The sequence below is a fragment of the Podarcis gaigeae genome, assembly GCF_964106915.1.
Source record: "Podarcis gaigeae genome assembly, chromosome: 15".
NCBI lineage: Eukaryota > Metazoa > Chordata > Lepidosauria > Squamata > Lacertidae > Podarcis > Podarcis gaigeae.
Window position 1 is genome coordinate 40012217 of NC_139692.1, and position 24747 is coordinate 40036963.

A 24747-nucleotide genomic window follows, 5' to 3' on the forward strand; every position below is an offset into this window, starting at 1 on the left:
GCTGAAGCTGTAATGTTGAAATGGGCCCCTATAGCACCAACCTGAGGCAGGAGAAGCTGAATATTTGGAACTGTAGTTTCCTAAGGGCGCTGGGAAGTGTAGCTCTGTGTGGGGTAAAATATAGTTCTAACAGTTCTGCTTTGGGGGTAGGGGAGAAGCGTACTTTAATATTTTAGAGCATACTTGACATTATCCTGGAGGATTCAGAAGCCAACATTTTCCTCGGTACAAGCAAAATCGTGTTTTGTCTGTTTCTGTAAGGTAAAGGTACCCCTGCCCGTATGGGCCAGTCTTGCCAGACTCTGGGGTTGTGCGCCCATCTCACTCAAGAGGCCAGGGGCCAGCGCTGTCCGAAGACACTTCTGGGTCACGTGGCCAGCGTGACATCGCTGCTCTGGCGAGCCAGAGCTGCACACGGAAACGCCGTTTACCTTCCCGCTAGAAAGCGGTCCCTATTTATCTACTTGCACCCGAGGGTGCTTTCGAACTGCTAGGTTGGCAGGCGCTGGGACCGAGCAACGGGAGCGCACCCCGCCGCGGGGATTCGAACCGCCGACCTTTCGATCGGCAAGCCCTAGGCGCTGAGGCTTTTACCCACAGCGCCACCCGCGTCCCGGTGGCGTCTGTTTCTGTACCAGTGCTTGAATTCCCAGTTTTGATTTCTTTTCTGGATTGTCACGCCTTTCTTCTTCATCTTTTATTTATTTATATTTCTCTTTCTCTTCCCTCCCTCCCCATATGTAAGTTATTTTCTACGGTCGGAAAATGTTTGTTCGCACAGTAAGGGGAATAATATCCCATTTTGTGTTGTTTGTTATGGATTCAAACTGGTATGCTTCCAGACAACAAAGCCTGTCATCAGGAATTAAGACATTGATTCAAATGAAGTGTTTCTTTTTTTCTTCATCGTCTTCTTTTCCTCCTGCTTAAAATACCGGCTGCAACTGGGAAAGGGACAGAAGGCACAACTTCAGCTCCCTCTGTCTTTCTCTCTCTCTCGCAGATGGGGTGGGTGTGATGCTGCACTTAGGTTTGACAAACGGGCTCCTTGCGCCTCAGATGCAGGCCTCTTGTGTTTTTAAAGTCAATGGACCAGTGACTTTGTTCCTCATGTAGCCGGAGCTGGCAAGTCCCCTGCCTGCAGTGATGGCTGTCAGCTTGCCCTTCTGTGGCAAGGAACACCTGAGGCTGCTTTTAAGCCCTCATATCTCATTCTTAAAACCTGTCTCAGAATGTCCTTGGCTTTTTGAGAGGCAAAGAAGTGTTTCTGCGTGTAGATGCTTATAAAGGAGTTTCCACCGGGGATTCGCCACTTAGGTGGAATGTGTCCAAAATGGTAGCCATGATGAGCAGGTTTCTGTTTTGCCACAGGTGCTTTTTGAACAATTTAAAGTGCCCCCTCCCCTCATCTGTTCTTCTAATTACGTTTCTTTACAAACTCCATCTGGGAGTCTCTGAAGAGTTGGCAAGTTTGGGAACTGGGGATCCAGTAGCCCTTTTGCTTTTCTCTCCTTCCTGCATGATTGTCTGGAGCTCCTTAGGTTGGTGGCACGTTGCAACATTAAAACATAATATTAAAAACAGTTTAAAATGACTTACAACCACAAAAGTAAAGTAGGTCTTTAAAATATACACCTCAAGTGTCAGAAGCCAGGGCAAAGAATTCCCAGCTTTGCATTATGAGTTGTTTGCTCTGAAAACTGTCATCAAGAAGGAACCTGGGTTAAGGTTAGCTCTGCTTAGGGTTGGTGCATATGTAATTATTAAGAACATGAGAAGAGACCTTCTCATACTTCCTCTGACAGTGAAGGTAGAACATTGCTGTTATGGCTAGTAGCCCTTGATCGTTGTATCCTCCATGAGTTTTTAGAAACATTTTTAGAACTTTGTGTGGACTTGCAGCTTAGTATTTCTGGATTTGTAACCCCTTTCACTCAGTCTCCACCTGGTTCCTGACATTGTATGCTGCTTGCTTTGCCAAATTTATTCTGGGGTTCTCTCTATGTCAGCATGTTGTTGGCTTTAAGAGGTTTAGCTTCATTACATCTGTTTTAAGTTCTTTTCGATTTGGCACATTGCTTCGTAATGTTTGCCATTTTCCCAGAATGTTTGACATTCCGTATCGGATCCATTACCAAACAGTTCTGATGAGCCGCTTACAGGAAGTCTGGAAGAATTATTCCTCGACTAACCCTGAACTGATCTCTTCTAGGATTCCATTAATGACCAAATTAATTAAAGCAGGGATCCTCAGATCTGCTTATTAGGTGTGAGCGCCCTAGGCAGTTCCCCTTTTTTTTTTTTGAACGCTCCTTTATCCTGCGGTTTAGAGAAGGAAAAACAAAACTGACTTGGCCTTATCTGAGCAGTGGGAGAGGCTCCTGCTGCTCCTTAACAGTCTCTAAACAATGGCACTATATACCGTATGTAAAACAGTATCATAGCACTTTAAACATCCCAAAGAATCCTGGGAACTGTAGTTTGTTAAGGGTGCTGGAACTGGAACTTTGTGAGAGGAATATATCTGCTTTAAATATAAAGTAAAGGTAAAGATAAAGAACCTCTGGATGGTTAAGTCCAGTCAAAGGCGACTATGGGGTTGCGGCCCTCATCTCGTTTTCAGGTCAAGGGAGCCAGTATTTGTCCACAGACAGTTTCTGGGTCATGTGGCCAGCATGACTAAACCGTTTCTGGCACAATGGAACACCGTGACAGAAACCAGACTGCACGAAAGCGCCATTTACCTTCCCGCTGCAGTGGTACCTATTTATCTACTTGCACTGGCGTGCTTTCAAACTGCTAGGTTGGCAGGAGCTGGGACAGAGCAATGGCAGCTCACCCCATTGCAGGGATTTGAACCGCCAACCTTCTGATTGGCAAGCCCAAGAGGTTCAGTGGTTTAGACTACAGCACCACCCGCTTTAAATATATAGTGCCAATGGGGCCTGGGAAAGAGACTCCAGCTTTCTCATAAGGAGAGTCCTGCTGGATCAAGCCAAAGGCCTGTCTAGTCCACCATTCTGTTTCCTACCGTTGTGCATCAGAAGCTTATGGGAAGCTCCCTCAGCAGGATATGAGCACAGGAAGTTTCTCCTCCTCATGACCCCCACTCGCTGGTATTCAGAGTTGAGTTGTATCCAGTGTGTATCATATTCAGACCTGTTGAAATCAGTGGACATGCCCAACTTACACCCTTTAATTTCAGTGGGTCTACTCTTAGTATAACTTGGCTATATACATGCCATAATGCGTCTAATCCCAGAGCAAACATGTAGCCATCATAATCTAGTAGTTTTTCATGCAAGCAAAAAATAATGGCTGATTGTTATTATTTATTATTTATTAAATTCATCATCTGTAGATGTCAGGGTGGTTCACAGCATAAAATATAACACAAAATACATCATAAAAACAAGAACAAAAACAAACCTATAGCCCCACATAAGGCAGTATTGGACTCTCAGGTTTTGCAGTTGTTGCAGTGTCTGTTGTTGTGGAAAGAGCTTTTCATCAGGGGAAATGATAGAAGGAAGAAATAAATAATTCTTTTCCCACCCAGATTACAAGAGAATCAGAACTATTATTTTAATTTTCTGGATATTTCTTTTTTTTAAAAAAAACAAAAAACCAAGCAAACACTATTGACACAAACCACTGAAGTTGCTTTAGAATGCTAAGCAAGGGACAACAAAAGCCTTTGCTAAGGTGTCTGTGCTTATTTATTCTGTTACACAGATCAGCGGCGAGGCTCAGGAACTTTACTCCATCCGACACGGCCCTGTCCGAGCTGCTCGGGTTCTGCCATCACCACAGATTAGTAAGTACAAAATCCTGTGTATTAACCCTTCCACCTTGATCTCTTCTAATCATCCTAGTTGTTTGTTGTCCAAATGTTCACGCATTCTGTCAATGGAATGTGAGCATCCCTTTTTGTTTTGCCATGTACCTGACCCATTCCTGCAAGAGTGACACCTGTGGTTTTTGATGCAGGGTGAGCTGAACCCTCCACCTTCCCTGACTTTCAGTCCCTGTGATTCATTCCTCTGCTTTTCTCTTGGTCTAGCTTGTTTCTAGCGTCTGGGATGGGTAAAAGGTTTTGGGCAACTGACTGTGGGGTGGGAACGGAGGGAGCGGGAAGGGTGAAATTTGGATGCTAAACTCAGATCTCCTTCCCTCTCCCACCAAGGTAACCAACAATGTAACCTGTTAACACCATGTTCTGCCAAGTATCCAAAGCCTAATTCAGAGGTTTTCAACCTTTTTGAGTCCATGGCTCCCTTGACCAACTAAATTCTTTCTGTGGCACCCATGTGGGGCTCAGGAGCCCAGTTATGTCACCCCTTGCCTGCAGAGCTGGCAGCCTCTCACCTTTTTTCGAACACCCTCCCTCAGTCTTCTCCCCCCTCTGGTCTCTGAGCTGCCCCTCCCCCAGCCCCAAAGAGAGGTGCCTCCTCACACTGCCCCATGGGGACTTGTCTGACCATTCTCAACAGGGCTGGCTGCCTGGGCTCCCTCACCTGCTTGCTTGCTTATTCTGAGGCCAGATCAGCTCCTGGCAGCCAGTACCCCATAGACAGCTCCAGGGGCACAATTTGCTTGCGGACATTGTAGCCAGGGCTGCTGCAACAAACATCTGTGCAAGCCTTTGGGAGGCAAAGATGCGAGAGGGCATCAGAGGAGGGAGGAAAGGAAAGAGGGACAGAGACCAGTGTTGCCCGCGGCACCCCAGTGTACCATGGCACACTGGCTGAAAACCACTGGCCTAATTCAACAGTAGCTAATGTAGAGTCCTCCCAAGGTTGTTGGACTCCAACTAGCCTAGCATATGTGATCAATGGCCAGGGATGATGGGAGTTGGAGTTGAGCAGCATCTGGAGGGAACCACATTGTATGTCAGCAAAACGAGCATGTGATTACACAAACATGGCGGTGGCTGTTGCATCTACTTTGGCCATCAGGCAAGTGCTTCAGTGACCGGCTGGGGCTGTGAACTAAGAACCTGAATCCGGGACAGAGTTGCCATTTTTCATTTGCTTAGACAATACCATGTGCTCCACAAATTGTGAATCTGCTGTTGAGTACTGACCTCAGCAGCCCAAGAACCTCTGCTTTGATTCAAAATCAAGTTTCTAGCCTGTATTGTAACAATGAAAAGCTGCCAAATCAGTTTTCACTTGGTGGTGCTGGCATCTTTCTTTATAAGGTTTGATATTCTGCTGTACTCTTTTCTATAATATACGAGAACAATTCAGATCAGTTCATAATCATTTAGATTATTTATTGAAACATACAGTGGTACCTCGGATTAAGAACTCAATTCGTTCTGGAGCTCTGTTCTTAACCTGAAATTGATCTTAACCTGAGGTACCACTTTAGCTAATGGGGCCTTCCACTGCCGCCGCTGTGCGATTTCTGTTCTCATCCTGAAGAAAAATTCTTAACCCGAGGTACTATTTCTGGGTTAACGGAGTCTGTAACCTGAAGCGTCTGTAACCCGAGGTACCACTGTATTTTGGTTTCTTTTTACATAGCTTAGTTAGAGAGCACAGTGCTTGATTAAAAGCAACCAGATGCATTATTGACCCGTATCTGGAATTAGATGAAAGTAAAGCCTGTAATAGGAGGCCCAGGATAGCCAATGTATGAACCAGGATTGGGAGAGGAATAAAAGAGATTTTTGTAAAGAAGGAGTGATAGCCATCAGCAGTGCTGAAACACCATTTTACTGGGGAGCTTTTTTAAAAATATTTTTTTTAGGTGGCTGGATGTAGTAGGGGCTGCTGGTGGATAGACTTGGCATGTTCCTTGAAAGAGATCGTACCCTGAGATAGGCCACTTGGTTCCCAGGTGTGAAAGGAAAAGCTCAGGCTTTTAACTCTGTGGCTGTTTCAACATTGTAGCTTAATAGTTTGTCAGCTGTGTTGCTAAAGCTCTGTAATCCTTTTGATGTTGGGTTCCTTAGCTGCGCCGTGCTCTTAGGAGCATAAAGCCGCTGTTGTTTGGGTGAATTATTCTGTGCCTTCGGTTTGGGAAAGATACCTGGGTGTATCTGATTGAGCAGGTTCTATAGCAACGTGTGCCTGTGTTTGTGTGTGCTTGTGTTTCCCTGGATTTGAAACTAAGGACGACCCCCTTGAAGTCTGATAGTCCAGTCCCATGGCTTTCAAATTTATCTAGTAGCGGAGGACAGTGGGGGTGTCAGGTCGGGACTTTGGGGCAGGGCTCCAGGGCCTCACTTGCAAGGTTGAGATAGAGGCACTGCAAATGCAACAGGGGCCGGCTTAACCTGTTTTCAAGCAAGTTAAGCAATGCACATTGCCATTTAAAAAGCGTAAGACCTGCATAAGGCCATTAAGAACAGAGTCTAAAATTTCCTAACTGCAACCGCTGGTCAGTGGACTCTTTTAAAATAACTTTTTAGTTGGGTTTAATAACTAGTATCATAATAATAATAATAATAATAATAATAATAATAATAATAATAATAATAAATTATTCAAATAAATAGACCAAGTCTTCTTGCACCATTTGTGTATCACAAAAAGTAGCAGCAATATCTACAACAAAAATTAGCAGTAATAACTACAACACATATAAAAAGTTGGCAACCCATGTGATGACCTGACCAATATGTTTTTATTCAGGGAACAGCCCTAAAATATCAATAATTCTGCTCATTGCAACTTTTGCTACATGAACATACTGCTGCTTTACTCCAATTGCAAATTACCCTATCGTATCCTGCAAACATGTTGCCACTGAAAGAAAGCACATGAAAATGGGAGGCAGAAATGAACCTTGTAGTTGCTCTTCCAACTCTGAATAATGGTGTGAAGTGAAACATCTTGCCTGGCCTTGGATTTTATTCCAAATTACACAGAATTCTGCATTGCTCACATCTGTGCCTTTGCTTAAAAAAAAAGAAAAGAAAATAAGGCAACCTAAAGGGCTGACTTAGTGTGTTTGTCTGTGTTAAATAAAGTAATAATAATTATTTAGGTTGCTCTGTAAAGGAAGGCAGATGTTTAAAACACTTGTATGTGGTCAAGCGTCTTGGGTGGCTGTTCGGCTTGCCAGTCTCTTAATACAAAAGTAATTCTTTAGCAGGCGTACTATGCAAAGCTTAACTTAGAAGGTGACCCAAAAATGGTAGCAGCATTTAAGCAGCTTACAGATGGGGCAAGGCAGGTCTTGGTTATTATAGTGACATGTTTCTGGTTTGATGGTGGTAGAATGAAAGCTGTCCTGTGTAGACATTGAAGAGAAATTACAGAGCATAACTCTCAGGTCTTGAAACCTTTTTAGAGCTACATATTAAAATCTGGACAAAAGTTCTAATGGGTTCCATGTTTTATGAAAGCCTTTGTTGGCCGGGTGGACCCCTCAGGTGGCAGTCTTTAAAGATGGTTAAATGCAGTCTTGCTTTAATCAGCTGTAACCACCAAACTTTACCTCCTTTTAATACTAAGTTAAGAACTTAGGGCTGGAGCAAATTTCTCTTGCTACTATTAAGGAATAACTGACATGTTTGATTAAAGGAAAGTGTGTATGTGTGTACACACGCGTGTACACACACACACGGGATGGGTCCAATGGAAAAAGGGATAGGAGGACCAACCTCAAGAAGCTGAAGAAAAAGGAATGCACTTTTTATCATGTCGGAAATACGTTGGGTATTAGTAAAAAGTGCATTCCTCTTCCTTCAGCATCCTGAGATTGGTCCCCCCCTTTTGTCTTTCAATATAAGGGGACGCGCTGCACACCCCCTTTATTTCCCTCCCAAGACTAGAATTCGGGACCCACTGTGAAATTGTTTGGTGATAGATTTACACATTCGGCGTCAACAATAGATTTCAGCAAATGTAGTTTTTTATAAGTTTTCTGAAGCTGTTTATTAGGATAAGGGTTAAGAATCAAGTTAAGAGCCACTCTGGCCATAAAACAGCAACATGTGCTGGTCTCAGCAGTAGGCAACAGTGGAGGTGCATCTGTCCTACAAGCAAGTAGAGGTGGGAGAAAGGATGTCAGAGAATTCAGAAGCAGGAGCAAAAATGATTAATGCCATGGTTCAGAAATCATATGATCAGTATTCAATGTTGTTGCTGTTAGTCCAAACAAAATGTAACTGATTACACACACAAACACACTTACATTGAGATTCTTTTGCAATGAAATGAATGGGGTGAAATAATGTAAGGACCACGTAACTTGCATCATTTATGTAATCAACTTTCTAAGTTTTGTAATTTTGTGACTGTGGACAGTGAGACAAATAATGCCATTTTTGGTGGAAGACAAATAGCAGTGGAACGGAAACAGCACTGCATGCAACAAATCCAGAGCAGAAAGGAAAATGATGCCCTCTTACCTCCCTACCAGGGAGAAAAGTGGTATAGCAGCCTCTGCTGACCTGGTGCCGTCCGGCTGTTTTGGACTACAACACCCATCAACCCCCAGCCAGCACAATTGGCGTTGTAGTCCAAAATAGCTGGAGGATGCCAGGTTGTATATTATCTTGCACCAGTGATTCAAATTGGCAAAGTCCCCTGTTCACTCAGTTCCCACCTCCATGTTACTGTATGTGTAGACCAGGCAAGTACCAAGCCAAAGCAACTGTGTGAAAATGCCTTTTCACTACTCTTGGCAAGGCTTTGAGCGTTGGGTTGTCTTTTGTATGCATGCCTTTTTCTTTTTTAATTGACAATGGCTTGGTCTGACACAGCTTGTGAAATTCCCTCTGCTTAATGGAAACTTTCATTATGTTTTTTCTTTGTTTCAGTTAGGCTGGATGATGACAGACTCCCCCCCCCCCCCTTTCCCATTTTCTTTCTTTTTATATAAAAAACCCGAAATTCCTCTAAACAGGATTGCGGAGGAGATGGCGCCTCATTGGCAGGGGAGACAGATTTCATTACTTTAATTGTGTGGTTTATCGGGATCTTCAGCTTTTGCTTTTTTTGCGTGGGGGTGTGGGGCGGGGGGTTGAGGGTTAAATTCTATGAAATGCAACAGTGTTATGACAGAATTAAAAGGATTTGAAATAAAGGAGTTTAAGAGAGAGGCCTTTGCAGCGGGATTTCGGTAGTTTTTGATTTGATGGATTTGGCGAGCTGTGGGCTTAAGAGAGAGAGGAACCCCACCCCCTATATTGTCTTTTGCCATTTTGTTAAACATGTTGCACAGGGCAGGTGTAGCGTGGCAAGTTGCACATATGAGGCAAACACACACACACACAAAAGCAAGCCATGTAATCCACCCATAACTGAGAAGAATTAAATCCTACCACTGCGGAATGTAAGAAGGCATCGTTTTCATTTCACCCTTCATTTGCTCATGCAGCACTGTTTCATTTCTGCCACAGTTCGTATTCTGCCCAGAACTACATTATCCACCTTTCTGTTTGCTGTGGCATAATTAAGTAGGTTCTGTAACCCCCGCATCAGTGGGCGGACGCCTGTAGTAATAAAAACCTACATTTGTTGAAATCTATTGTTGAAGCTGAATATGTGGTTTTTGTTGAATTTTATTGTCTCTAAAATGTGAGAGTTCAATCTCACATGCCACCAAAAATGTGGTGTTTTTTTTGGGGGGGGGTCTGTTTTAAAATGGATTTAGCATTTGGTTGCAGGTGCCTTTTCATTCCCCAAAATTCAAACATTTATGCTCCATGATTCAGTTATATTTATTTATGAGAGTATTTATAAACCACACACGCACACACATATATAATGTAATCAGGACGGTGAACAAGAAAATAGTTAAAACATCATAAATGTATGAACTAATAATATTCAGAACAAATGACCAATACTGAATCAGAGTAATTTTCTAAAAACACTTGGTGAATTAGAAATGTTTTCAGAAGGTCTTGATTCCCTCTTCCCCTATTTGGTTTTACTTCCCCGCAACTTGGAGTTAACTTTATGTGACTCCTGGTGTCCACAGAGCATTCTCAATTATTGAGTTGTTCTTTTGCAAATCTTGGGGTTTGCCCGATATCCTGTGCCCACTCAGTCAAGGACAACGGTCAGTAGTTAAATTCTTTATTGACAAAAGCATGCATTTACAGCAGCTGCTAAGGTGCACAGAATATATACACACGCACACGCTTCTTGCGACTGTGTTGCTGGCATTACCGTAACTTTTCCAGGTTGGTGCCTGGGAGAGCAGTTGAAGCAACAGTGGGGCCACACACATCCTGGGCTTATGTACCCTCATCAGATGGAGTGTGCTTACACAACCTGAGACTTCTCCTATATGGAAATTGCCACTGTGCTTGCCTCTTCAAGCCCCTTTTAGTTCTAGGAGACAGTGGGGCATGGGAGGTCGGGGTTTCGGCTTGCCCGCCCTTCGCCTGAACAGCCTCTCATTCCACTTCTGACATGTCCTGTTCCCCCTCCTCTGCCGCTGACTGCTCAGATTCTTCCCCTTCCTCCAGCCCTGGCTCCTGCCTTGTGGGTGTCACAGAACCCCATAAATATCTGGCTCCTGCTCCTGGGTCCTCCTCCACCCCCCTTGCCTCTGCCCTACGCACTTAAGAGCTCTGCCAGTCCCAGACACCCAAGCATGCTGTTTTCAGAGGCCCCGAAATCTTACTGTTGAGCTTGCTATTAGAAGAGGTCTAATTAGAAGTCTGTTGTAGCCCATGTTAACATTTCTTCCATGTTCTGTTCTGTAAGATGATTCTTTCTGGTATACAGAATATTTGAAGCAACTGGTCTGTTGCAAGTGACTGTTTTTTATTTTATTTTTAAAAAGAGCTTTAAATGTTTATCAACAGGTTGGTTGAAATAATGCAAATGTGACTCGCAGAAGGCTCTGTTGATGGTGAAACTGTCTGTGAGTCATTAAACGCAGAATAAACCAAGACATAATTAGGAAGGGAAAGTTCCATAGATGATTGGTAAACCTTTTATGCACTTAAATTTGTACCCATTCTCTTTAATCTTCTTGAGGACTGTTGAGTGAAAAATCTGTTTGCCTGTGTTAATGGTTTTTCTCTTTCAGATTATTTCAGATTAATGCATTTAGAAGTACACAGTTAAACTGTGAATTAAGCTTTGATGGAATGGCTTTTCAACAATACTTTCTGTTGATCAAATAACCTGGATTCTAATGAGAGGCAAAACCAACTGTTAAAGGCCCTGCAGTTCACTTTTTAGAACAGGGTTGTTCATTTTGTTGTTCCTCGGTTATTTAATTTCTGAATAGGGAACAGAACATTCTGCACTATAGTCAATTGAGTTTCTTTAAGTGGCCCATTGTTGGATCTTCGCAAATATTGCAAACTATCTTTGCAGGTGCCTTCCTCCCTGCTTCATAGTCACTTTGATCTTGCATTGTGATGGACATTGAGTTCTTTCAGGCAACTGGTTTATACGGCATTTATCCTGATTTGTTTACAGGATGGTTAGACTATGAACCTAATCAGACTGTTTTTTTGGAGTTGGTGTGTTCTGCAGCACATCATTGGCACAATAATAGTGCATTAATGGTGGCTCTATACAGGGCCATCCCCACGTAATTTTGCTTTGTTACTTGTTCTGTTACACTTCCTCAGTGTTACTGTATTATTGGTTTCTGGAGAGGCATTATTGTGCTAAAGTGTAACAAAAAGAGGAACAGATAGCACCATTGCCTGTGCTATGAAAAGTTACAGGTTTTCAGCAGGAAGCTACAGGGCATACACTTATTGGAATGGAAGCATATGTCCATCCTGAAACTTTTGCAGCTGCAAATTATATTGAAAGCAGGATCGTATGTAACTGCCCTGAAGCTATAAGGAGCACAAATTGGCAGGAACGCACAATGAAGAGGGCACCTGGAGGGCCCTTCCTTGAATGTTAGTTCAGATTTGTTTAGAAAGTATGAAAACAAGCATTCAGCCTGCATCCATCCTGATTTGCTTGTGGGGTGTTTTACACGTCATCCCACTAACCATTTGTTCATTCCACACTTTTTGAACCATTTGCTTGTCGCTTTCCAAACTGCAAAAAAATGTTTTAACTTGGGTGACAAGAACCATTTAATCCACTTTAACTGCGCAGACATAAAATTCCGGTATGCCCTTGAATCTCTCCCACAACAAAAGTGACCATCTGGAGGTACCTACTGTTGTGTATGCAGGTATTGTGACTGGCGAAGCCATAATTTGCAGAGGACAAGCCTCTATTTCAAGCACTGGCAAAAAAAAAATGTAAAACCAAAATATTATTCGAATGAAGAAGTCATTTTGGATTTTTGCTTTGTTTTTGTTTTACTCTATTCAGGTCCTCAGAAGAGTGATAACTTTGCTGAGAAGAGGCCTCTCCTTGCTGTGTGTAAAAGCATTGGATCTTCTGGGTAAGTTGACTGGTTCCAGATGGGTAGCTGTGTTAGCGCTGGTTGCAACAAAGCAGAACAGAGCTATGTGACACTTTAAAGACCCAATGCAGAGCCTGCTTCTTCCTCCATCTTCTGTTAATTTCTTAGTTGTTTCTTGGATATTAATTTTCTCTATGATTCATCAATGGTAACATCTCCAAAGGATGGCAGGTGTCTTCCCCCCGCCCCCAAATACTCCGTGCTCCCTCAGCTTTCAGACACAGCAGGTTGCATCTGACCAACTATGTTGTACTCAGACTTAGACCCATTGAAATTAATGGACCAAAGTTTATCTGAGAGGCCAGTATATTTGTATTTAATGGCTTCAGTCTAGACTAATTTGGGGTTTATTCATGCTTCCTCTTGTCCCTGCTGCTTTGCCCCAGGGAAAACTGCTCTTTAGTGCTCAATTGGCACAAAGAGCAATTGAGTTTTCTGTGGATTGCTGTGTGTTCTGAGCTAAAGAGCAGGTTTCCCCTGGAAAAGGAGCGGGGCAAGGGGACCTTGAAAGTGTGTGTCAAGCAGAAAGCCTCTCGGACTTGGCTTTCAAGCTTAGGACAAGCAGTAGTGTTGGCGAGTCCATAGTTGAACTTGTTCCCACTGAAATCAGTGGCTTTAAGTCATGACTAATTTATCTGGATCCAATCCAAAGTGTATAGCAAATTCTTGCTATGTTGTTTCTAAGACTATAAAACAAAGAACAGTTTAATAGCCAATTGTAGCAATGGGTGGATTTCCCCCCTCCTTCCTTTTAACAAAAAAGGAAAGAAAAAGCTGGATTCTGTGCCCAGTACCACATTCCGCACTTTTCCTACTGCAGTGGTACCTCGGGTTAAGAACTTAATCCATTCTGGAGGTCTGTTCTTAACCTGAAACTGATCTTAACCTGAGGTACCACTTTAGCTAATGGGGCCTCCCACTGCCACCACCGCACAATTTCTATTCTCACCCTGAAGCAAAGTTACTATTTCTGGGTTAGCGGAGTCTGTAACCTGAAGCGTCTGTAACCCGAGGTACCACTGTATTCTGTGGATTTGCAGCCTGAACACAGCTTAACCAATGAGACACGGAGTTGCACATCTTCCAAATCTCTCATTCCGCTCCCACCAGGCTTGCTCTTAAGATGTGCCTGGTGGATGGCGCCTATTGTGTTTTAGCTGCTTTGGGGTCAGGGGAGAGAGGCTGTTAACTGATCGTCCTTTAGGATATGTTTACAACTCCCAACGCTGTTTACACTGGAGATTATACGCTTGTCAGGATGTTTATAATCCCACAAGCAGCCTTTTTGGTCAAAAGGTCTGCATGTACTTAGGGGGCCACAAATGCTGCTTTGCGGTTGTCTGCAGGGACTTCTCTCCATAACTTACATCCAGTCCCATCCTCCAAGGTAACCCAAGAAGCGTTTGGAAGTCAGCCCAGGGGCAAATGGGGATGTCAAGACCATAGTTGAGCCTGCATATTTTGTGCTTAGTGGGAGCAAGGCAGGGGAAGATTATGCGTCAAGGGTAGTTGAGCTGCAGTCATTCCTAATTATGTGCTCCGCCTTTATTATTTGGTTTCTTCTTCTTCTGCAATGGGTTAGAGCAAGGAGCTAGGTTGCAACTGAACATAAAGTCCTCTTTACAGCCTCCTCTAGCTTTGGTAAGCATTGCATAATTATGTATTGCCCACATCCTTTCATGCCCTTCTTGAAGCCACATCACGAGGACTAGAAATGTGGGTTTTTAAAAAAAAGTTGAGAGAATGCTGAAATTCTAGCCCATCGGCTGGGTTTTTGGGGCCTTGTTGCAACCTTTTCTCATGGGGGAGGTGCTCCAACCCATTGATCATTTTGGTTGCCCTTTTTCCGCTTAGAGAATAGGAGAGCTAAGATGGGGCATGACAGACATGTGTAGAATTATGCATGGCATGGAGAAAATGGACGGAGAGACATTTTTCTCCCGCTCCTATATTGCTAGAACTTGGGGACATAAAATGAAGTTGGATGTTGGAAAATTCAGGACAGATAAAAGGAAAGGCTTTTTTCACACACCACGTAGTTATACTGTGGAATTTGTTCCCACAAGAGGTGATGATGGCCACCAACGTGGAAGGCCTAAAAAAGAGGAATATTAATGGAGCATAAGGTTATCCATGGCTTCTAGCCATGCTGGCTGTGTTGCGCCTCCACTGTTGGAGGCAGCATAGCTCTGAATACTAGTTGCTGGGAGTCACAATTGGGAAGAGCACTGATGCACTCAGTTCCTGCTTGCAGGCTTCCCATTGGGGGAATCTAGTTGACCACTGTGAGAACAGAATTCTGGACTTAATAGGACATTGGTGTGATCCAGAAGGCTCCTCTTAACATTCTTTTCCTGTCAACTGAACAGCTAAGCAACATCTGTCAAAACTCAGTGCAAAGGATCTGGGGCATGTTTGGTTTGCATGGTGCTCTGGCTAGATTTGTTGGCCATTATCTGCATGAAGATAGAGTTGAACCCTGTGGCTGTATGCTCCAGGCAGAGATGGCTCTCTGGACATTGTTGGATTCTAACTCCCATCAGCACCAGCCTGCATGGCAATGCTCAGGACAATGGGAGTTGTAGCCTGGCAACTTCTGAAGGGTCACAGGTTCCCCAACCCTGCTGCAAGTGAAGAGTAGTTGCTGTGGGTGTCTGTCAAGCTGTCTCTCAGGAAAGCTCGCTGATCATTTCAGTGAGCTGCCCCAGCTAATATTATGGAGGTCAGAGATCTGAAAGTTCCACCGATTTGGAGGGAGGAAAGCAAAAGAGGGCAGCATACAACATTTCTTCCACCTTTTGCTCAAGGGCCTCTGCTTCAGCCTGCAGAACTGACCTAGTGTAACCCAGTTGCGTGAGAGGAGGATTGCAAATGGTGCTTCACTTCCTGCCCTTGCACCAGCAGTGGTTAGTTTTGTGCTGACCTGAGATTACTGAGTCACTACATGTGCTACATTTCTCAACCAAGAAAATAAACAAAGATCCTCCAGTCTCTTCTGTTCCTCGTAAAATGCCTTCACACAGAGCTGCTGCATGAGGCCCCATTTGGTAACCTGCAGATTAAGTGTTCCTTGCCATTTTGTACGCGTTCCAAGTGAGCCGTTGTGTCCTTGCAATTTATATGCTGCATGTTCTCTTTTCTGCCCACCCCCAGTATTAAATTACCATTCTCTCTCAATCCAAAGAAACCCTAGCATGTGGAAAAATAGGTATTGTTATTCCTTTTCGAGCCGGCCCTAGCGTTAGGCAGCGAGTAAGACAGCTGCTTCAGGCAGCAGAACCTGAGGGGTCAGGAGTGAACAGGGCTGCGTCTGCCACACAATCTGCCTTGCTAGAGTGCTGCTCTGAACTGCCATGCTGGGCCATATTCCATCACCAGGACTGAAGTAAGGTTCATGTGCCGCCAGTTGGGTTGACTTTTGCATGTGGAATATAGTAAGGGCAAATTTAGTATGCCATAAGCTTTTTGTGGATCAGAGCCCACTTCCATTTTTTTTAGCACCGAACAAATTAAAATAGTAAGTAGCAACATTGGATCCTTGGGTATTAGTAAGAGCCTCAGCCAGCATTTCATGGCATTTTTTTTTAATGAAGTTCCCTTCCTTTTTGTCCTTGTAAATCCAGGCTCCAAGCTGTGAGTTGCGTGGGCGTAAGGCAAGGAGCCAGGCTGTATTAAAGGTGACTCATAGTCAACTCTCAGGCCTATACATGGTTGTCTTTTTCGTGTGTGTGCTACATTTACGGGGGCGGAAGCGGCATATACTGTGAGACATGCGACCGTGGCAGGCGTCTCTCGATTGGGGGGGGGGAAGAGTTTCTGGTTTAAACGATGAGAATTCTGCACACATTCCGATCTACTGCACGAGAAGGGCTTATTTACAAACATGTTAATATACTGTTTAGCTGTCTCTCACAGTTCCTGGAACAGCTGCTTTCTGTTCCATCACTTGCTTTTTGGTGGGACTCTTGAGGAGGGCGAGCTCCTCTTAAGGATGATTGGGCACCTAGTGAAGGGCCTATGCAAGGCACGGGGGCCGCATCCGCCCAGGAGCCACCTTCCGGGGGCTGCACGCCAATGATGGCAAGAGAACAGGCAGAGCTTTGTTACCATAGACTACAATGGCATTGCTCATATACCAAAGCACATCAAGTCCAGCATCCTCTTATCACAGTAGCCAACCTGATGCCTGTGGAAAGCCTGTACACAGGGTCTCTTCACAACAGCCCTTCTCCCCATTTCTGCTCGTGAAAATCCACCAGCGTTTTAATGCATTTTTCTCCTAATATTAACTCGCTTGTATGTGTATACACATTTTTGCAAAGCAGCCCCATCCTAAATTGATGCAATTTTGTGTTATTTTAACTAACATATGCATTTGTATGGACGTTTTTATACACTTTATAGACATTTTCCCACATATTACTTGGCTGGAGGATCACATTGCAAAATTCAGAAAAGTGCTTACTTCAAAGGATGTCTGTGTTTCAGTTTTCATATTGTTTTGTAAAGTGCATTTTCTGCACACTGAATCATATTTCTCCCCAGTTCCTAGCTTTCAGCAGCTTGTCCCCTGTGCAACAAGGTCAGCCTAATCAAGGCATTGCCTTCATTTAGGTGTTGGGTTTTTTTTCTTATGGGTCAATGCAGCTCCTTTTTTTTTTTGCTTTATATATGACATGTTTAGTATGTGCTCTCCACCCCTATGTGGCTGGAGTTCAACCTGGGACAGGGATGGGGCACCTCAGTTCCTTGGGTCCAGTGTGGCTCTCCAGTCATCTCTGTCAGGACCTAGGGACTCTCCCCAGGCCACACCCCTCGCCAGCCCTGCTTTGAACCCTCCTTGAGTGTTTTTGCCTGGCTTGAGTGTGTCCTTGAACTCTGATAATGCTTCTTGCTTGCCTGGATGGAGAACAGAAAGATGCATGAATGTGCGGAAACTAGCCTATGTACAGAAAGGTGAAATTTGCATTTGTTACTCTGTCTACTTTTGCCTCTGGCCCCGCTCACAACTGGCATGTGGCCCCTGGAAGGTTTCCTAGGAAGGAATCTGGCCCTTGGGCTGAAGAAGTTTCCCCACCCCTGTCAAGGATATTACATGTTCCCAGAGTTCTTGAGCAGCTTGTTGGCACCCCCTTTTCAGAGATTGCAAAGGTTAGCCAGTAGGCTCAGGGGCCAGTTCTAGTACTCCATGGAGTCATAAAAGCGCTCCACATCACACTCCGGCTTGATCCTTGCCTTGACATTTTTTCCACACAGACCCCCCCCCCCAACCTCTGAAAAGGGTCTAGTGGAGCCTGCTCGGTTCCCCTGCATCATGTGCTCCTGCTGGCATCGCCCCCTCCTATTCCAACCACCGAAAAGGATGCAGCCTTGATGCACAAATGGGAAACAGATTGTGTCTCCTGGCAGACTTTGTGATGCTGGATTCATTGCTGCTTCAGCTAACTTTGGGGCCTTAGATTACAAGATTTGCAAATTGAAGGAAAACCCTTTTTTCCCCCCCAACCCCAACCCTAAATGAAGGAACATCTGCAGAAACTCTGCTTTTTAGCACAAGCTTGGAGAAGCAACATCGAGAAAAGGAGGCAATGGGGGGGGCAGATCATGAAGAAAACTCGTTGAACAGCTTGAAAATATGCTGAGCAGTGGAATATAAGAGATTAAAAATACATAGAATCAAACTTGAGTTATTTGAAACGTGCCCCCCGCAAAAGACCCTGAAACTAATTGCTTTCTCAGAAATTCAGGAAGTATTTAGTGATGTTATGTGCAGTAGCAATTGGGATGTTTAAGGAGCAGGAAAACTAGCTGAGCCTTCCTCTTGGTGGTGTTTGCTTGTCTGCATAGGGATACATTTTGGAATCTTGCTGTGAAAGAAATGTTCATGCTGCGAATCCCTGATAATCCACAGCAAGGCCTCTACGGGCCTGAATAATATGTCATCCACACTGTTTCAGTTAAGAGGTACTTTTATTCAGGCTTCTAAAACTATGGTGTTGTAGCAAACGTTAGTCATTCTCAGAAGGGAATGCCTGTGACTAACACAGGCCCAGTAATTTCAATGGGTCTACATTTAGTAGAACTTAGTTGGATTATACCCATAATTATTTCTAGGCCGTGGAGTCAGCAGACATCACCTTTTGAAACTGTTGGGGTTAGACCTTGGAGAGGCCTAACCATGAAGCCTGCCCCTTGAAACTTATCCTTTTAAACTGTCCAACCAGCACTGGGAAACTGAGTCTGGTAGCTGCCATTTTATTTTCCCATGATGACACTCAGGGGCATTCTAGGAAATTTGAAACATCACCTCCCTGCACCCAGCCCATTCAGCTGTCATCATTATCAGATAAGCCTGTCAGGGTCATGGGCATAGAAGGAGGCTCTCTAGGGAGCATTTACCGGTAAGCTGGAATTGGGCTTGATGGGAACATTGCTGTGGCATAACAGACTGAGAGAGAAGAGGCGCCAACAAGCTGTTCATTGCAGCTCTCTTACTGCATGATGAGTCTGGAAAAACCTTAATTTGGACAAGAGAGATAAAAGGTGAGGGATCTATCCATTGATGTTCTACTCAGAGTAGGCCTATTGAAATGGATGGGCCTGAATTAGTCAAATTGTGGGAGGCAGTGGGAGACAGGAGTGCCTGGCGTGCTCTGGTCCCTGGCGTCACGAAGAGTCGGACACGACTAAATGACTAAACAACAACAACAAATTAGTCAAGTCCATTAATTTCAATAGATCTTCTCTGAGTATGACTAGCATTGGATATAATTGTCTTTAGCTGTTTTCATTGTTTTACGGTTGTTTGGTGTACTTGTTACCGTAGACCAGGCATAGGCAAACTCAGCCCTCCAGATGCTTTTGGACTACAATTCCCACCATCCCTGACCACTGGTCCTGTTAGCTAGGGAGGATGGGAGTTGTAGTCCCAAAAACATCTGGAGGGCCGAGTTTGCCTACGCCTGCCCTAGACACCTTTGAGAGGAAGGCAGGATTTAAATTTCAACAACAACAACATAACCCATTAAAACCATTGCCCCTTGTCTTACACTGGTATCACCACCCCCACCATCACCTGTATTTATATCCCACCTTTTCCCAGACTCAATGCAGCTTTAACAAATTAAAACAAGGTAGATAAAATACAAAAAGCTAAAAACACATAACAGAAAATAGTTAAAAAGTAATTGAACTATATCAAAATAATGTATGCCACAGAACTCATCAAGAATGGGTATATTTTGCCTCCACCTCCCTAAAACAATGCCCTTCTTCATTTGAGCTTTTCTTACACGCTGATCTTATGCACACTCACATACACACTTGCAGCGAAAGAACAGGGTAGACTAGATGGACCAATGACCTGCCTGGGTGTAGGGCAGTTTCTTGTTTTCTAACATGTACAGCAGAGATGGGGAATACATTCTGCTAACCCACACAGATGCTAATGAACTACAGTTCCCAGCATCTAGTATGGCCAGCAGATTGCAGATTCTGGGAACTGCAGTCCTAACATCTGGAGGGCCACAAGGTCCCCATCCAAGGAGTCTGGAAAGAAGATAATGCGACTTCAGTTAAACATATGGAGGTTTAATTTTTTGTTTGAAGTGAGCTTTTGTGAAAATCGCACTTGGAATGTTTTCCGGAGTCAGTTTATTAATAAAGTACCTTGGAAGCTGTTAACATTAACAGCCTGTTTCAACTGCAGGACATTTACGGACGTGCTAATGTTTGGCAAAGAAGCCATTTCAACAGGCAAATATTTTTTTTATATTAAAAAAACCACCCTGGTGTTTAAAGCTGAACTTTATTACTACCTTTAATCATGTGTGTGTAATTAATAGAAACCCACTGCCATTGCGTTACAAGCCATCCATCTGTGGTAGTTCTTGATGGGAGACTCCAGTGTTCAGCCATGAAGGATCTGTGGTTCATAATGTTTTTAAAGAAGTGTCTAGTTGTGAAATGCCTTGGAAGTGGCAAATTGGGGGGGGGAGGGGGCTGTTCTTCCCCACCCCACTTTGGGTGGATCACCCAGGAGAAGGGAATTAACCACGATGAATAAGCTTTTTGTTCACAGTTCTCCAGTGTCGGATCTGAGTAACTCTGCCACTGCCCCGTAATTTAAAAACTGGAATGTCTGTGTAAAGGCTCCTCTTGGTGCCAAACAGTTACCCAGTGAAATCGGAGGCTGGTTTGGAAGTTTGAATCTGAGGAGGGAGCACTCCAGCTTTGCAGTCAAGGCACCTAGAAAGGGTGGTTGGCATCCTGCCTTGTTGCATTTGGATTTCATCCGTCCTCAAAGAAGCTCAGGGGGAGCGTATGTAGGTCTTTGCTTATTTTATCCTCTTTGCAAGCCCATGAGGCAGGCAGGGCCAGACGCTGGTTGAATCAAGATTTTAGCTCCAGCAAAGTCCCAGGACTTGCAGCAAAGATCACTTCCTTAGAATAAAATACGTGTATCTTAGTCCGTGGGCAGGGAACCCTCAGGCTACATCCAGCCCAGAAAGCATCTTCTGGTTGCCTGCCAGCCCCCTCCCAAAATAAGACCCCTATTCCTTTTGCTTTGGGTGCATACACAACATGCATTTAAAGCACATCTCCCCTGCCCCAGAATCATGGGAACTGTTGTTTGAGAAGGGTGCTGGGAATTGCAGTCTGTGAAGCAGGGGCAGCCCTCCCCATTTCACCACCTGACGTGAAATGGAAATGTAACCCCCCCCCCACTGTACCCTCCGTGGCACCACCACTGAAATGCTTCTTCATGCAAGCTCAGCAAGAGCCAGGGCATTCTGCAAGGCTTTTTTGCTTGTCTCCTCCGCCTCAGGGGCAGGGAAGATGACCAGCAACAGGGCATATTGGAATGCCTCACTCTCACCAGCAAGAGGGGGCCGTTCCAGCGGCAGTGGAAGTGGTGAGGCCTTTTGTACTGCCTCATCGGCCGGCCGGCTTTTCTGCAAGGGGTGAACTACAGTTCACAGGGTCCATTTGGTGGGGAGAATGTGCTTATATGTATGGTGTATATGCAGCCTTACTTGCAAAGGCACCTCTTCTTCTTCTGGCATGTCTCAGTTGCTTAGTCTTAGCCAGATAAAAATTGCATGTGCAAAATCTGCAAAGGGAGCTGCAAATGGGAGCAACATTGTGGACAACCTCTTCACCTACATCAATTCAAAATGTTGTCATGAACTTGTGTGCGTCTGTGAAAAAAACCCCAACCCTTCAGGTCTGGGTTCCCCAAATAGGCCGCCCGTCAACCATCTCTGTTCTGTTGGAATATCCCAGAAAATTGTGAGAAATTGCTTCAAAAACAAACAGTCGCCCAGTTCCCTGCTCCCCAAAACCTCTCTCTCCAATAGGTCTGGTGAAACGTTTGCAGAACTTTTCTTGTGAACTGATGTGCGATTCCTAAAAATAGGTTTAAATTAAAACTTGCTCGCTTTCCCCCCAAATTAAGCACTCTGTTGGGACCTATAGGGAAACTGAATGTGTGTGTGAGTGTGTGTTGTCTCAGCAGGGGCACTGGAACCCACCCAGTTAAAACATTAAGCAACAGCCGGCTGAAACCACAGGTTCCATTTGCTTTCAGACGTTTCATATGTGGCTTAGGTATGGCAGAAAGGTTTGGCCGGGGGAGAAGACTTTTAAAACCATTTTGAATGCATAGATTTAGCAAAACGTCTACAGCTGAAATCTTGAAAGGGTGTCTATTAAGAGATGTGGCAGCAGCTTTAAGCCCTGGGGGACAAGGAGGGAGCCGCAAATCTAAATAGGAAGTTCTGGGATGCTAATTTCTTCATCACCTTGCCCCAGCCATAAACTGAGATATGTGTGCCTTCTAAGGCAGGGTTTTCAAAAGTGGTGCCTTTATCCCCCCACTCCCGAGAGGAAGGGCGTTACAGAGAGCTTGGTTTGCAGGCTGGAGGAATGCTGGGAGTGTGATTTGTGTGTGAAAAGGCACAGGAATAGTTAGGAGCAATATGGATGTTCTTCACTTCCACCATCTTCATTAGATTTCTCACCCACCCTTCACCGTAAGGTCTCAGAGTGGGCGACAAGGACATAAAACACAGTCTTTAATACAATATTAAAATCTGTTAAATACCATTGGCTACTAACCACGATGACTATGCTCTGCCTCCACTGTTTGCCTCTGCATGCCAGTTGCTGGGGATCACACATGTGGAGAGTCAGTGTTGCACTCAGGTCCTGCTTGCAGGCTTCCCCTTGAAACGTCTGGCTGGCTACTGTGAGAACAAGATGCTGGTACTGGCCTGATTCGGCAAGCCAGCTCTTATGTCAACTCTATTAACATTATTGTCTTTGACGGGTGTGTTCTACCTCCAGGAAGCTTTTGGTAGACCTTCTCTATCTAGCAGGGCCCAGTGGCAAGTCTGAGGATGGGGTCAGTCAGGTTCCCGAGAGTATGTCATTCTTAGATTGAGTCTCTAACTGCATTTCCAGCAGCTTGGCACACGGGGCAACTGTACATAGAGCTGAAAGATAGAATCATGGAATTGGAAGAGAGTTGGAAGGGATCGCAAGGGTTATTTGTCTAGCCCCCAGCAATGCAGGAATCTTTTGCTCAGCGTTGGGCTTGAACCCACGGCCCTAAGACTAAGAGTCTCGTGCTCTACTGACTGAGCTATCCCAGGGACATTAGAAGCTGCCTTATGTCTACGTGATTGCAAAGGGAAAGAATAAAGATTTTGGGGGCTTGAAGAGGCCATGGGGTACTTCAGAAAGAAGTTTCTGATGTATGATAGTGTGAAAAAAATGGTTTGGGAACTATGAACTTCATATGTACAGAGTGCACCTCTCTTGCCAGTGTGGGACCTCTGTACAGCAAGCCCACAACTTATGCACATTTAACTTGTGCACATTCAGTTTTACGCTCTTGGCAAAAAAATAAAAAATAGAATTGAAAAAGGGGTGGAAAGGAGGTGAGCATCTGGGGGAAAAAGACTGGCAATCCCACCTGCCATTGTACCCAATGAGTTTTGACTCTACGCAATTTTGGCTTTACTCCTAATCCCTGGAATGAAACACCCTGCGTAAGTTGAGGGCTTACTGTACTTCATAAGGTGATTCCACAAGACAATGTGAGAACAGGATGTGGGACTAAGTGGGCATTTTTAATTACATTTTATGATTTTATGACAATGATTAATAAGTGTTGATTATCTGTGTTGCTATTTCTTGACTTGGCTTCATTGAATGGGTTCGATGACAACTTTATCAGCTCATCAAAGGGCCAGTGAACTCAGACTGGCAGCAGCTCTCCAGGTTTTCATTCCCAGCCCCATTTCTTTGAACCTGGGACCTTCTGCATGGAACGCAGATGTAACCCTTTCCTTGGTTCTACACCCACCAGCTTCTGACAGCTAGGCATTTATAACTTGTAAATAACACCAGAGCTGTCCTGCCTCTCTCATTTGCCTTGCTGTGTCCTACAGGCTCCAGGGTCAAGTAGTTCCCAGTTGTGAGGCCGGGGCAAGAGGGAAGACAATAGAGATGTGAGCATCTCTCCGGGTAGGCTTGCCTGAATTACAAAAGTACTTTGATTGGTTAAAAATAAAGCCATGACAATGACACTTTAAAGACCTGAGATGATGGGACCCTGGATGCAAGGCAGAATTTTCTGGAGCTTCCAGAAGTTTCCACTGCAACGTGTGCAAATTAGGCATAACGTTTGAAGTCGTGTCCCATCCCATCTTCCTCCTGCCCTGTGCTGCGTTGTCCTCCGTCTGCATTGGAGGACTAAAGCAAAACATCCGTCTTGAGAGCTTTAGCAATTGGCCAGATGAGCCCATCTGCCGTGTACAGTTGCTTTTTCACAAAGGGCAGCTGTCCTGGCCACTGGAGCGGGGCTGACTCTGCTAATCCTGAACACCATCAGAGGGGCAATCAAGCCGGCCCAAGGACTACTCTTTAAAGAAAACAAAACCACTTAAAATTATTAAATAATGTAACCGCTATCAAGTTAATTAGAAGAGGAACAAATTCCACCAAAATAAATGTGTTTTCAATATGGGCTTTCTTCAGGGCGGGGCTGGCGGGGGGGGGTGCAGGGAGGGTACAGTACAAACCAGGGAACGAGAGGAAATCTTATTTCTGGCAGCCCTGTAGACATGGAACTGTGGTTGAACTTTTTACCCTAATTACGTCCTTGCTAATGCCCGGAGCAGTCTGGAATCAAAGCATCCCTTCAGGCCTTGGAAAGTCTCTGATGTGGCCAGCGTTTGTTGTGTGATGAGGGTTACTTAAGGGGGAAGAGGGGATGAAGAACAGAAGTAAAAAATAAAAATAAAAAAATGCACTGGAATATAGTGACAGGGTGCTTCCCCCCCCGCTTCTTCTTCCCCTTCAGAATTTTCTCAGTTA

At 44.5% G+C, this 24747-nt stretch overlaps 1 protein-coding gene across 6 annotated transcripts in view; it reads left to right on the forward strand.

Moving 5' to 3' along the window:
* BCAS3 (BCAS3 microtubule associated cell migration factor) overlaps positions 1 to 24747 on the forward strand; it is a 454783-nt gene that overhangs the window by 16890 nt on the left and 413146 nt on the right. For all 6 annotated transcript variants that reach the window (XM_083714443.1, XM_083714445.1, XM_083714447.1 and 3 more), the window contains exons 6-7: positions 3736 to 3817; positions 12270 to 12342. In XM_083714443.1, coding sequence (XP_083570569.1) covers positions 3736 to 3817; positions 12270 to 12342 — 155 coding nt within the window. The remainder of the gene's footprint in view (positions 1 to 3735; positions 3818 to 12269; positions 12343 to 24747) is intronic.